The sequence below is a fragment of the Hyperoodon ampullatus genome (assembly GCF_949752795.1).
Source record: "Hyperoodon ampullatus genome assembly, chromosome: 2".
Lineage (NCBI taxonomy): Eukaryota > Metazoa > Chordata > Mammalia > Artiodactyla > Ziphiidae > Hyperoodon > Hyperoodon ampullatus.
Genome location: NC_136915.1, coordinates 27,579,407 through 27,593,895, shown reverse-complemented (window position 1 = coordinate 27,593,895; position 14,489 = coordinate 27,579,407). Strand labels below are relative to the sequence as shown.

The 14,489-nt window shown below is 44.7% G+C and overlaps 1 protein-coding gene across 1 annotated transcript in view; it reads left to right on the top strand.

The window, feature by feature from the left end:
• Positions 1-14,252, top strand: part of CSMD2 (CUB and Sushi multiple domains 2) — a gene marked incomplete at both ends in the record, with an annotated part of 669,667 nt that extends 655,415 nt beyond the window's left edge. The window contains 6 exon segments of the mRNA XM_079698551.1: positions 7,132-7,194; positions 8,420-8,581; positions 10,091-10,203; positions 12,267-12,354; positions 13,765-13,903; positions 14,093-14,252. Of these exon segments, the coding sequence (XP_079554677.1) occupies positions 7,132-7,194; positions 8,420-8,581; positions 10,091-10,203; positions 12,267-12,354; positions 13,765-13,903; positions 14,093-14,252 (725 nt within the window).
• Positions 14,253-14,489: the final 237 nt, after the last annotated feature.

Sequence of the window (14,489 nt, the reverse complement as noted above, 5' to 3'; positions counted from 1 at the left end):
CGGGCATGGGGGATGGGGAGGTGAAAGACACAAACTCTGCCCTAAAGGAGCTCACATTCAGCTGTGGAAGACACACATTATCAGATATAACAATACCTTCAGGAACATAGAGATGCACTGAATGCTGTGGGGATGATGGGAAGGGCACTAATTCAGCCTAAGGGGGAGGGGAGAATCAGAGAAGGCTTCCTGGAGAAGGTAATCTGAGTCCAGTCTTAAGTAAAGAATCCAGCAAGGATAAAGGATGGGTTTGGTGCTAGGGTGGCATTCAGTAAGATGTCTCTTACAGGTGCTGACCTCACCTCACCACATTCCAGGTATTGTTCTAAGTACTTCGTGTACTAACTCAATCCTTGCAGTCATCCTATGAGGCAGGTGTTACTCGTATCCTCATTTAATATATGAGGAAACTGAGGCACAGAGAGGTTAAGTAACATGCCCCAAGGTCACCAGCTGGTAAAGGGAGAGAGCTGAGATTCAGACCCTGCAGGTCTAACTTCAGAATCCATGCTCTTAAGTACTCTGCTGTCCTGCCCCTCAGAGAGAGAAGGCTTCAGGTTCAGAGCTAGAATTTAATAATGTATTTTCATTGTATGAATTGTTGTAAATTTCTTTTATTTAGGGAAAGTAATATTTGTGTTCCACAAATGCTAGTGGTATAATTTTTCTTTTTTAGAGTACATTTAATGTTTAATTGTGGTAAAATATACAAAACATAATATTTACCATTTTAACCATTTTAAAATGTACAATTCAATGGCATTAGATACATTCACAATATTGTGCAACCATCACCACTATCCATTTTCAGAATCTTTTCATCGTCCCAAACAAGAACTTTGTACCCATTAAACAATAACTTTCCATTCCCCTTACTCTGCAGCCCCTAATAACCTCTATAGTATTTCCTATATCTATGAATTTGCTGATTCTAGGTACCTCATGTTAGTGGAATCATATGATATCTGTCCTTTTGTGTCTGGATTATTTCACTTCGCATAATTTTTCAAGGTTCATCCATGTTGTAACGTGTTATTACTTCATTATTTTTTATGCCTGAATAATATTCTATTGATGGATATACCACCTTTTGTTTATCCATTTGTCCATTGATGAACATTTCAGTTGTTTCCACTTTGGGGCCATTATGAATAATGCTACTTTGAACGTAAATGTACATGTTCTGTTTGGATATATATTTTCAGTTCTCTTAGGTATATATCCAGGAATAGAATAACTCAGTGTTTAACAGTGTAAGGAACCGTTCTGCAAAGTGCCTTTACATTTACTTTACATTCCCACCAGCAGTGCACCAGGGGTCACCAGGGGTCTAATTTCTCTACATCTTCCTTGCCAGTACTTGTTATTGTCCAGCTTTTTGAGTATAGCCATCCTAAGTGGGTATAAAGTAGTATTACATTGTGGTTTTCATTTACATTTCCCTAATGACTAATAATGTGGAGCATCTTTTCATTTGTTTATTGGCCATTTGTGTATCTTCCTTGGAGAAAAGTCTATTCAAATCCTTTGCCCATTTTTTAATTGGGCTATTTGCCTTTTTATTGTTGAGTTGTAAGAACTCCTTTATGTCCTGTTGATTTCTTTTTTCCAGCTTTATTGAGGTATAATTGACAAAACAAATTGAAATATATTTAAAGTATACAACATGATAATTTGATATACATTGTGAAAGGATTCCCACTATCAAGTTAACACATCCATCACCTCACATATTTATCTTTTTTTTTTTTTTTGGTGAGAGCACACGAGTTCTACTCTCTTAGCAAATTTCAATTATACAATGCAGTATTATCTACTATAGTTACCATGTTGTACATATACATCTTATCTTATAACTGAGAGCTTGTATCCTTTTACCAGCCTCTCCCTATTTCCCCCTCCCCCCAGCCCCTGACAACCACTATTCTACTCTTTTTTTATAAATTTGACTTTTTAGTTTCCACATGTAAGTAGTAGCATGCAATATTCGTCTTTCTCTGTCTGGCTTATTTCACTTGGCATAATGTCCTCCAAATTCATCCATGTTATCACATATGGCAGGATTTCCTTCTTTTTAAGGCTGAATAATATTCCATTGTATGTATACACCACATTTTCTTTATCCACTCATCCATCAATGGACACTTAGTTTCTTTCCATAGTTTGGCTATTGTGAATAATGCTGCAGTGAACATCTCTTCAAGACAGAGATTTCATTTCCTTTGGATATATAGAAATGGAATTGCTGGATCATATGGTATTTCTATTTTTAATTCTTTTTTTTATAGAATAAAAATCTCTATCCTTGTATTGGTTTACATTATTATTTTCTTCATTACAGAGAATATCTACTATTCATGTCTGCTCCTATAACAGCAGTCCAGCTTTTAAAAATTTCATATTATTCCTTTACATAATTATACATTAGATTTGACTATTGATCCTTTACATTTATGATTACACATTATCTATTTTTAATTCTTGAAGGAACCTCCACACTGTTACATTCCTACCAAGAGTGCACAAGTACCACATTTATCAGTTTGTGTATATTGAACCATCCTTTCATCCCAGGAATAAATCCCACTTGATCATGGTGTATGATCCTCTTATTTTACCGTTCATTTGGTTTGCTAATATTTTCTTGAGGATGTTTGTGTGTATGTTCATCAGAGATACAGGCTTGGAATTTCCTTTTCTTGAAGTGTCCTTGTCTGGCTTTGGTACAAGGGCAATGTTTTGATTCCTTACACTTTATATTTTGTATATCTACTGTAGGTTATGCTTTGTGTTTTTCACGAAGCTTACATAACACATATTTACAACAGTCTTTTTTTTTTTTTTTTTTTGTGGTACACGGGCCTCTCACTGTTGTGGCCTCTCCCGTCGCGGAGCACAGGCTCCGGATGCGCAGGCTCAGCGGCCATGGCTCACGGGCCTAGCTGCTCCGCGGCATGTGGGATCTTCCCGGACCAGGGCACGAACCCGCGTCCCCTGCATCGGCAGGTGGACTCTCAACCACTGCACCACCAGGGGAGCCCCCACAACAGTCTTTTATTAAGCTGATAGCAACCTAACTTGGAATGCATACAAAAGCTCCACGTTTTTACAGTCCCCCACATTTTATGTTTTTGATGTCACAATTTACATCTTTTCTATTGTATATCCATTAAAAATGATTGTAGTTATAGTTATTGTTACCATTTTTGTCTTTTAACCTTTATACTAGAGTTACTAGTGATTCACCCACTAACATTACAATATTAGAGTATTCTGAATTTAATCATATATTTATCTTTACCAGTGAGTTTTATACTTTCATGTGTTTTTATGTTAGATTTTCACTTCCACTTAAACCCCTGCTGTTTAACCCCTCTATTGAATTTTCTAGGTCAATTATTACATTTTCAGCTCTATGGTTTCCATCTGGTACTTTTAAAATATTTTCTCTTTGTTGAAGTTCTTGCTTTGTGCATTGCTTTCCTGACCTCAGTGAGCATCTTTATGACCATTATTTTGAACTCTCTATTGGGTAAATCACTTATCACTGTTTCATTAGGATCCGTTTCTGGAGATTTATCTTATTATTTGGTTTGGAACATTTTCCCTTGTTGATTCACTTTCCCTGATTCTCTGTGTTGGTTTCTACTCATTAGATAAAACAGGCAGCTCTCCCACCCAGTCTTCACAGACTGGTCTCGTTTAGGCAATGAACCTCGCCAGTCAGTGCAGCCCAGTCTCCTGGTGCCTCCCAAACCTTTGTGATTGTCCAAGCTGTCGTCTTTATTCCTAGTGGCTCCCAGTAGTTGAGGGTGTACCAAGACCCATCAGTGTCCCACAGAGGTCAGCATCTAGATGCAGGCTGATTAGAAGCAGACTCTCAGACAACAGTTGGAAAAGTATGCAGTCAGACCCCTTCCAGGGAGAACCTGGGAGATGTGCATTTTTACCTGCTCCCTCAGTGTGAGACCAGGTTTCTACTGTGTCTATTTAAAAACTGCTTCCTTGTTTGCTCTAGTCCTGTGGAACTCATGAACACAAGCCCCAAGACCCATTGGCCTTCAGAGCTAGGTGATTTGGGCACCCATCCCTCAGGTGGCAGCCTTAAAAGTCAGGGTGCTAGATGTGTGGTACAAACTCAACACTCCCAGGGAAAAGCTGGGAGTTGGGGGTCCCTCCTGATTGTATGGTGCCGTGCCCGGTGTGGGGTTTATTTCAAGAATGTGTCTCAGCCTTTCCTACCTGTTTTGATGCGGGTATTTTCTCAGTCACCCAATGTGTAGGTGTCACTCAGCTAGTTGCTGGATTTCTCTCAGAGAGAATTGATCTGTTTTCTCCTTCACATTCAGTGTATCCGTGGGAGGAGGGGAATTCAGGAGCCTCCTATGTTGCCATCTTGGTCCAGAGTCCCTTCAACTGTTCTTTATATATCTAGAATATAAGACCCTTATCAGATGCATGATTTGCAAATATTTCCCCCATTTTGTGGGTTGTCTTTTCACTGCCTTTTTTTTTTAAATTTACAGTACTTTCTTTTTATTTCATCCATCACCTAAAATTTAAGCTCCATTTTATCTTGTGTTAATTTTTTTCTTTTTTTTTTCAGGTGTGGATTTTTTTACAGCCTTATTGAGATATAATTGATATACAAAAACTGCACATATTTAATGTATGCGATTTGATGAGTTTGGATCTTTTCACTTTCCTGTTGGTGTCCTTTTAAACACAGAAGCTTTTAGTTTTGATGAACTCCAATTTATCTATATTTTATAGGTTTACTTGTGCTTTTACTATCATATTTAAGAAACCATTGCCTAATCCAAGGTCACAAAGATTTGTACCTGTGTTTTCTTCTAAGAGTTTTGGGGTCCAAATTCATGCTATTGCATGCGCATATCCAATTGTCCCAGCACCATTTGTTGAAAAGACTATTCTTCCCTCATTGGATTGTCTTGGCACCCTTTTCAAAGACCATTTGACCACAAATGTGTGAGCTTACATTAAGGTCCTCAGTTTTATTCCACTGATCTGTATAACTGTCCTTATACCATTACTGCCCTGTCCTGATTACTATAGCTTTGCAGCAAGTTTTGAAGTTGGGAAGTGTAAGTAAGTCCTCCTTTTTGCTCTTCTTTTTCAAGATTGTTTTGGCTATTCTGGGCCCCTTTTATTTCTATATGAATTTTAGGAATGGATTGTCAATTTCTGCAAACAGACAGCTGGGATTTTGATAAGGGTGGTGTTGAATCTGTAGATCAGTTTGGGGAGTATTGCCATTTGAACAATATTAAGTCTTCCAAGCCATGAGCATGGGATATCTTTCCATTTATTTAGATCTTTAATTTCTTTCAATGATGGTTTGTAGTTTTCAATGTACAAGTCTTGCACTTCCTTGTTTACATTTATTCTTAAGTATTTTTAAGCTACAATAGGTACTTATATTTAAAAATACAACATGCTTTAGATGCAGTTGAATCTCAACTCAACCCCTTACTATAAGACCCTGGGTAAGTCCCTTCACCTCTCTGCCTCTAACAAGTTTCTCTTCTATTAAATGAAGACAGTAATGTCTACCTCACAGTTCTGAGAGAAGGAGTAAATGAAATAACATGAATAAAGTGCCTAGCACAGTGTCTGGCACATAAAATGCTTTCTCCCTCTTTGCTCCCTTCATCTTATAAAACCTAAGACAAGGGCTTCCCTGGTGGCACAGTGGTTGAGAGTCTGCCTGCCGATGCAGGGGATGCGGGTTCATGCCCCAGTCCAGGAAGATCCCACATGCCACGGAGTGGCTGGGCCCGTGAGCCATGGCCGCTGAGCCTGCGCATCCAGAGCCTGTGCTCCGCAACGGGAGAGGCCACAACAATGAGAGGCCCGTGTACCGCAAAGAAAAAAAAAAAAAAAAACTAAGACAGTAAAGGCATTTTGTTCAGAGGTGTGCCTTCATGGAGTCACTGTGGAAAATATGTCCACAGCCTTCTGTACACCCGAACATAAGCTGACCTCAGATTTGGAGACAGTAGGGGGAGCCCCCCCGCTTTACTTGGCAACAAGACAGATATTTCTGTTGTTTCTCTGCAAAAGAAGAAAAGACATTTTTATTGACTGTGACTTTCACGTTCATAACCACATTTATTCAGTGTAGACCTGTGAGATATGTTTCAGTATTTTCCCATGTTTCAGATGAGGAGACAAGACTCTGAGTGGTGTTGTGACTAGTTGAGGTCACACAATCACTAAGTAGCACTGCTGGGACTGGAACCTAGGCTGTCGGGTTCAGGCCCAGAGCCTTCTCCTTTGCCTTTGCCTGTGAGGGCTTCTCTGTCTTAATATCGTGACTCCAGGTGACGGAAGCCCTCCACTGAAACCCTTCCTGGGACTTAGGCACTTCACTCCTGATTGGCGGAAGGCCGTTCTTTGTGCCTGACCTCTGGGAGGAAAGCAGAGGTCCTTCAACCAAGGGTCCTCAGTAGTGGCATTCAGCAGATCTGTGTGCTAGGATGGGAAATAGACATCTTTATTTTCCTTTACCTCTTACTGAAATGTAGCATTTCTTTAATTTAGGATATAGACAAAAATGTGTAGTAGTGTTAGCAATACCTATAAATGTGTCACCAGTAGAAACCGCAGAGATTTCCACATTACAATAGTTATGGATATCACGAAACGTTGTTGGGAATTCCCTGGCGGTACAGTAGTTAGGACTCCGTGCTTCCACTGCAGGGGACACAGGTTCAATCCCTGATCAGGGAACTAAGATTCTGCATGCTGTGTGGCATGGACAAAAAAAAGAAAGATATGTTGTTTATGTTCCTGACTACTTCAAGATGAGAATAGTTACTGGACCTACTACTAGATCCTGTTATTTAATGCAGTAATAAAAAATCACATATATAGCTATATTCTAATTTTTTGCTTAATATTTCAATGACTATAATTGGTAAATGGATTTCCTTTAAACTCTTTACATCTCACCAGACAAAGTAGCCCACCTCCTGGCCTAAGAGGATAATTCCAAAGCAAGATCTCAAAGAACCCACTGACCTAATGTCAGAGAGCTGACCATTATTTTTCCAATAGAACATGGACCAGAGGGTGAACCTGTTTTCTTCCATTCTCTTTCCCCAGCAGAGGTCCGGCCCAGTGGGAGACCCATCAACACTGCCCGGGAGCCTCCGCTCACTCAAGCTTCAGGTAGGTATGCTCTAGATCTTTAGCTCAAGAAACTGGTATTGCTTCCTTCACCTACTTACACAGAAACATACACATGAGCTTCTGTGTACCCAGTAGGAGGGTGTGAAAACAGTCTATAGAGCCGAACAGATTTCCCCACCCACCTCCCAACCCCAGGCAGACCTCAGGAGGAAGTGAGCTTGAAGGAAGCAGGAACTGCATCCAGAATTGAGAGCCAAAGCCTTCTTGAAACATGTCCAGAGCTTCAAGCTCTGGAGCCAACCCCTTCTGGCACAGAGCTGGCCAGTGTGTGGTCAGACACATACACCCAGGTCCTGCCTAAGGAGCTTGCTGGAAATGGTTACATTTTTAAGACAGGTATTGTGTCTTTCAAAGTGTGATGTCCGGAACTGGGCACAGAACTGCAGGTATGGCCTGACCAATGCAAAATTATTCTGGACTATCATATCCTTTTTTGAACCTTATACTTTTATTTACCATATTAGCATGTGTGTTATACAAGAAAGAAAACTAGATTTGGCATCAAACTCAATTAAAGTGCCATTTTGGTCACTGATCAGCTGTGTCCTTGGACAAAGAAACTTCACCTCTTGAGCTTCCGTTTACCTTTTGTTAAAATAAGGCTCATAATACTCTCCATAGAAAATTATTATAAGGATAAATAACAATTTTGATTGCTGTCGTTCATTATATGCTTTTATGTGCCCAACATCATGTGACATACAATCATTCAGCCCCTGACGAGATAAGCAGGACAGCCCCATTTACAGAAGTGCAGATGTGGCCTACACAGGTGAGAAAGTGGAGACTCTTGTATGTAATCAAACAACTGATAATTGACAGCCAAAATGAGACTCCAGATCTGCCTGATTCCATTAGTCCATGTTCCTATTTTATGGCATTGGTTTTCTCTCCTCTCTTTTTCTCTTTCTCCGTCTTTTCAACCCCTTCCCTCCTTTTATTTTCTTCTTTCTCCTAGTTCGTTCCCCCGTCCCCTCATGTTCTCTTTTTGCTTTATCCACTTTCTCTCTCTCTCTCTTTCCCTCCACCCATCCACTCTGAGACACAGAGCATCACAAGGAGGCCAGAACACTCCACCACCTCCTGCGTGTTAGATGTTGGGGAAAACAATCTCAGGGAGTGAACTGGGGTTAACCATCAGGTGGCCTCAATTCCACCAGCACAGGTGAAAGCCCCTCTCACATCTGTTTCTCAATTCCTCTAGTTCCTGGGGATGTTTTTGCAAAGAATTCCCTATGGAAAGGTACCTATGAGTACCAGGGGAAGAAGCAGCCAGCCATGCTCAGAGTGACTGGTTTCCAGGTCATCAACAGCAAGGTCAACGCCACCATGATTGACCACAGTGGAGTGGAGCTGCACTTGGCTGGTAAGGGGCAGGCCACCTCTGGGAAAGCCTGCAGATGGTATGGGTGACGGGCACATGCTCTTCACAAGAACGAGTCTACTGTCACTTCCTTGTACTATTTTGCAGGGCTAGTCTGGTAGGCAGGGGAAGAGGAAGTGTCTATTCATCTTTGTTTACATGATAAAAGCACCACAGACTAAAGGGAAATGGTTAGATGACAAACATTAATAAATTGAACATACAAAGAACTCTTACAAATAAAGAAAAAAGAGACGTATATCCCTAAAAACTGAACCAAAAATAGGGGCAGAGAACTCCCAGAAGCCAAAGTACAGACAGTTAATAAACAAATGGAAAAACGTTTTTCGCAATAATCAAAAAAAAGTAAACATAAAATGTCACTTTCCACTTATCCCACTAAGATTTTATTAACAATAAACTCTGGTGCTAGTCCAGTGAAGGTACTAATGCAGTGCTGGTCAAAGTATAAAATAGTATAGTCCTAGAAAATAATTTGTCAACTTGTATCAAGAGCCATGAAAATGACTGGCCCCATCAATTACACTTCTACGAATTTTGATCATAAGAAATAGTTTTAGAGGGAATCAAACATTTACCAATAAAGAATGTTCACATTACAGGGCTATTTCCATAACATAAAACCTGGGAATAGAAAATTATCTCAAAAAAAATGGATATATTAATTATAGTATGTCTGCCGGATAAAATATTATGCCACTTTGGGAGAAAATACACCTACTACAATGCATTTAAAATGGGACTCCAGTTTTTGAAGGAAAAAATTATATTCATAAGAAAGAAAATTGGAAGTAACTACACCAAAATATTAACAGTGCTTATTTCTCAGAAGTGAGATCAGGAGTGAATTTTCTTTCTTCATGCATCTCTGCATTTTCCAAAATTTCCCCAATTTTCAAATTTTCTATAATCAGAAAAACTGAATATCTTAGAAAGCAAGTGTGTATTCGAATAGATGGGTAGAATGATGGATGCATGAGTGAATGACTGTACACGTGAATACACGACCCCACGTGCAGTCACAGCCACTCACTCATGCACACACACACAAACACAACTAACGTTCATATTCACTCAGTTTCTCTAAGCCATAGTCCTAAACACATTCACACACTCCCATATACATGCCCTCACGCATTCCTGTACCCACTGAATTGTAAGCACACCCATGCATTAACTGACCCTGTAACATATACAAAATCCAATTCCCTTTATTCTCACACATGCATGTGTAAACGGGAGCCCAACCACAGGTCAGTAATCCAGTTGATTATTAACACACATATGCACATTCTTGTGTATCCTCACATTCAGCCTGCACAAACTCACAGGACACACTACACTTACCTAACTCCAGTTATACATGGGATGTACACACCAACATCTACTTGTGAAATCCCACTCAGACACTCACACCCACATACCCACAGACTTGGGTTTTGAAATTTTCCTGGATCTTTCAAGTGTACCCTCTGAACTTTCTTTTCCCAGGAATTTACAAGAAAGAAGATTTCCATCTCCTCCTCCAAGTTTACCAGGTTACAGGGCCTGTGGAGGTCTTTGTGAATAAGTTCAAAGATGATCACTGGGCCTTAGATGGGCATGTAAGTTCAGTAAAGCCTCACTCAGTCCTTGACCTCCCTGTGCCCCTGCCCCATCCCTGATTCCCAGATCACTGGTAGGGAGGAGGAGGGGAGAAGTTGGTGGAAACTCTTCAGATCAACATGGAAACTTGGGAGGAGGGTTTCTTTGGGGCCAGGACTGGGAGCAAGGGAGTCCTCATCTGCTAGTAAAGTGAGCACAGGAAAACATAGCAAGGACCAGGAGGCTGAGAGTCTAAAGGTCAGTGCATCTGAGCGAGGTGAAGTAGGTTCTGATGTGTGAGCAGAAAGCAAGAGATTGGAGGTTGGCAGTACATGAGTAAATTCAAGCAAGTTGAAGGTCACGATGTGGTGGTGGGAGCTGGGAGAAGGTGGTGAGTCCCAGATGCACACTGAGCATCTTCTCACGTTCAAGGATGCCTATTGTGGGTGATTTAGCACAGCTTGAGACACCAGGAGCTGGGGGAAAGGAGACAACTCTCTTGCATTCTCTTGTGGGAAAGACTTGTTCCGTGCAAGGGCATTCTTCAGGTGGGAGTCCTGCAGTGATTCTCCTCTGCCCATACCTTCCAATCTCACAGACAGGGGAGTGGAGCAGTCATCTGTCACATCCTCAGCTTCCCTGTCTTGGATTATTGAAGCTAGAAGCGGAGGGGTGGGAAGGAGGAAGAGGTCATGGGGCCAGAGGAGCAGAGAGCTGAGGGGTCAAGGTGGATCCTCACGGACAAGACTAGCTGGTAGAGGGCTGTGGGTTGAGTGACTTTGATGATAATCACATGAGAAGCAAGTGGCTTCTCCAGGGGCTGGTACATGGGGTTAGTTCCTCAGGATTCTTGAGAGTATTCTATGGATCCCCTTGGGTATCCTGGTCCTGGCTGGCGTCAATAGTAGTAGTCCAAAAGCTGTGCCAGGACACCAGACTCCATTGTGCTGGGAGGATGGCCAGAGGGGAGAGAACAAGGGTAAAGTTGGGAGCTTGGAGTGCAGGCCAAGGGCTACATGTAAATGGCGTTCTGGAGGGCCAGGAACAGCCGGAAGGGCTGCCTGGGACTACAGCCAACAATCGGGCCCACTTCTCTGTCACCCAGGGTGTGTTTGGGGGGACAGGAGGGGGGGTCAGCCTAGAGCACAACAGACAGAGGGCTGCACCTGGGGATGGAGCATGAGTCAGAAGGAACCCCGGTAGCAGAAGCATCCTTAAAGCAAGCACGCCCTCGGCCGAGCAGTCCCCAGCCCACAAGTTTGCGTGTCTGTGTCTGGTACACGAACATCACAGAGGCAAGTACAGAGAGAGCCAGGAGGAGTTATGTCCCCAACTACCCGCCCCCAAATTAATAGCTATTGGAACTGGGACAAACTTTCCAAAGTACGTTCAATCTGCTAGATACATTTTTTTTTTTTTTTTGCGGTACACGGGCCTCTCACTGCCATGGCCCCTCCCGTTGTGGAGCACAGGCTCTGGACGCGCAGGCTCAGCGGCCATGGCTCACAGGCCCAGCCGCTCCGCGGCATGTGGGATCTTCCTGGACTGGGGCACGAACCCGTGTCCCCTGCATCGGCAGGCGTACTCTCAACCACTGCGCCACCAGGGAAGCCCATGCTAGATACATTTTAATCATGGTTTGGTTTGCTCCGCGGTGCTCTAAAACTCAGTTTTTCATCACAATAATAATAGCTAACATTTACTCAGGGCCTATTAGGTGTTCTAAGTGCTTTACCTATATTAGCTCATATAAATCTTCAGAGCAGCCCTATGACATAAGTACTGTTTTTGTTCCCATTTTAAAATGAGGAACTGAGGCACCAACAGATTAAGTGATTCGACCAGTAGAAATAAAAATGTCTCCCCCCCTCCCGCGAGCAGTTGGAGCCCCTGCCCTATCCCCAGCACCTCGCCATTGCCTGAGGGTGGGCAGAGAGCCTATGTCAGTGGAGGTGACAGGCAGGCAGGTGAGCCCAGCTGTGGGCACCCTGTGCCTGTGGGCGTGTCTCCGGCCTGGCTGGCCGGACCTCTCGCTCCTTCTGGCGTACCTCTCATCTCACTCTGTCTGCTCCCGCCCTCACAGGTCTCCCCAGAGTTCTCCGGAGGCACCTTCATTTACCAAGGCGCTGTCAAGGGCCAAGGCTTTGGGCAGTTCGGCTTTCAAAGACTTGGTAACTAGCGTTTGTCCCTGGAGTGTATGCTTGAGCGGGTGGCGGAGAAACTTGTATGTTGGCATGGAGGGCAGGGGGTTGGTAAAGTTCAACAGTCCAAGAGGGGCTCTTAGCCTCTTTTGGATCAGGGACACCTTTGAGGTTTTGATAAAAGCTGTGTAATATCTCCCCAGAAAGAAGCGCAATGCATAATACCCTCAACTTTTGCCAAACAGTTTCATGCTCAGCCCTGGATTTGAAAGCCCCCAGCTTAAGGGACATTGGGTCTCAGATGCGTCCCACAACACTATCTAGCCAGCCCTCGGGCATCCCCGGGACCCCCCGAGCATTACGACATAGGGCTCTCAGGGCAGTCTCAGTCCCGGAAGGGTGGTATTGCTGTCCTCATTTTACAGATGGGAAACCAAGTGTCAAGGAGGCTTCCTTCACTACTTCCTCCCCGGCATCTTTACCCTGGACCAAGCATCCTCAGTGTCGGGCATCCTCACTCCAGAGACTGGCCTTGACTCAGAGCCTCTAATGTGGGGAGGGGTCCTGGCTTCTGGGAAGCAGTTCAGGGGGAGACAGGAGGCAGGCCCAGGTGCTTGATGGGCAGCTCGATACACCCCGGGTGCTGACTGCCCTGTCCCCCGGGACCCCCTGTCTACCGAGGCAGTGCACTGTGCTTTCTCCCAGCTCTGACCTTCAGAAAGCTCCTCCTTGGCGTAAGCGGAAACCTGCTTCCCTGTGCTTCCCACTCCGCCCTGCTCCTGCCCTGGAGTTATTCCTAGCTCTATCCTCTTAGCTGCCTGCAGTAAAAGCACTCCCTCTTCCACACAGCAGCCCTTCAAAGACTTGAAGGCAGTTCCCTGGCCCCTTACACACCAGAGAGACCTCAGGAAACCGAGTTCGTCTTCTGGCTTCACGGCTGACTGCCGGTGTGCCGGGCAGAGCCGTCCCCTCTTGGACGGAGCCTCACCCCTTCGGTTCACTGACAGGGGCAGAGGCTCTCACCGTGGTCTTCTGAGCGCTCCCAGTCTGGGGCGAGGGGCGGCGGGGAGGAGGGGAGACCCTAGGAGGCCGGAGCTTCAGCACTGCTGCCACGCCCTCCAGAGCAGGTCCACCTTCATGTGCTTTATATTTTGGCTTCCTTGTAAGGTCTCATGGGATAAAATTTCTATGGCCGAAAGAAGTTTGGAAGCTTCTAAAGGGCTGCTCTCTTTTAAGGCTTTATTCTGGGACATGGTTTCAGGTTCTCCCGCAGACTGGCTTCCCCAGGCTTGACCAGCTCGTGTGGACTGACCATCCTTCTCCAGGGAGGATGGCCCAGTGCATGGGGGAGGCAGGTGGGGGGCCCTGGCCAGCACCCCAAGCCCCACCACAGTGGCCACTGTGTCTGTGACCTGAGGTTTCTGCTCTGGGACTTTGCAGACCTCAGGCTGCTGGAATCAGACCCCGAGTCCATCGGCCGCCACTTTGCTTCCAACAGCAGCTCGGTGGCGGCCGCGATCCTGGTGCCGTTCATCGCGCTCATCATCGCGGGCTTTGTGCTCTATCTCTACAAGCACAGGTACGGGGAAGGGACAGGAGGGTCGCACGATGGGTGCCAGGGCCTCTCCCTTTCCCTGAGCCACCCAGAGCCCTCCTGGCTCAGGCGAGCTGTGACCTTCTGAAGGGGACACAGAGCCTCCCTCTCCTCTTAGGGCCCCGAGTCTCCTCTCTTGACGTCTTGGTCACTCTCTCTCTCTCTCATTCCCAGGAGAAGACCCAAAGTTCCGTTCAATGGCTACGCTGGCCACGAGAACACGAATGTGCGGGCCACGTTTGAGAACCCGATGTACGACCGCAACATCCAGCCCACAGACATCATGGCCACCGAGGCGGAGCTCACAGTCAGCACGGTGTGTACAGCGGTATAGCCTCCAGGCCAGGCTGCCTTCGTCACCGCCACTGAGAGCCCCACCTCCGGCAGCTGGTGAGACACACACCCCTACAGACACATCCAGTGTGAGAGGGACTGAGTGCCCAGTGCTGCCCTGTGCTGGCCACTGAGGCAGACACCTCCGTACACCTGGGTCGGAGACTGTTGTCGCCCTTTTTACAGATAGGAAAACTGAGGCACAGAGAAAGGAATTAACTTGGCCAAGATCACACAG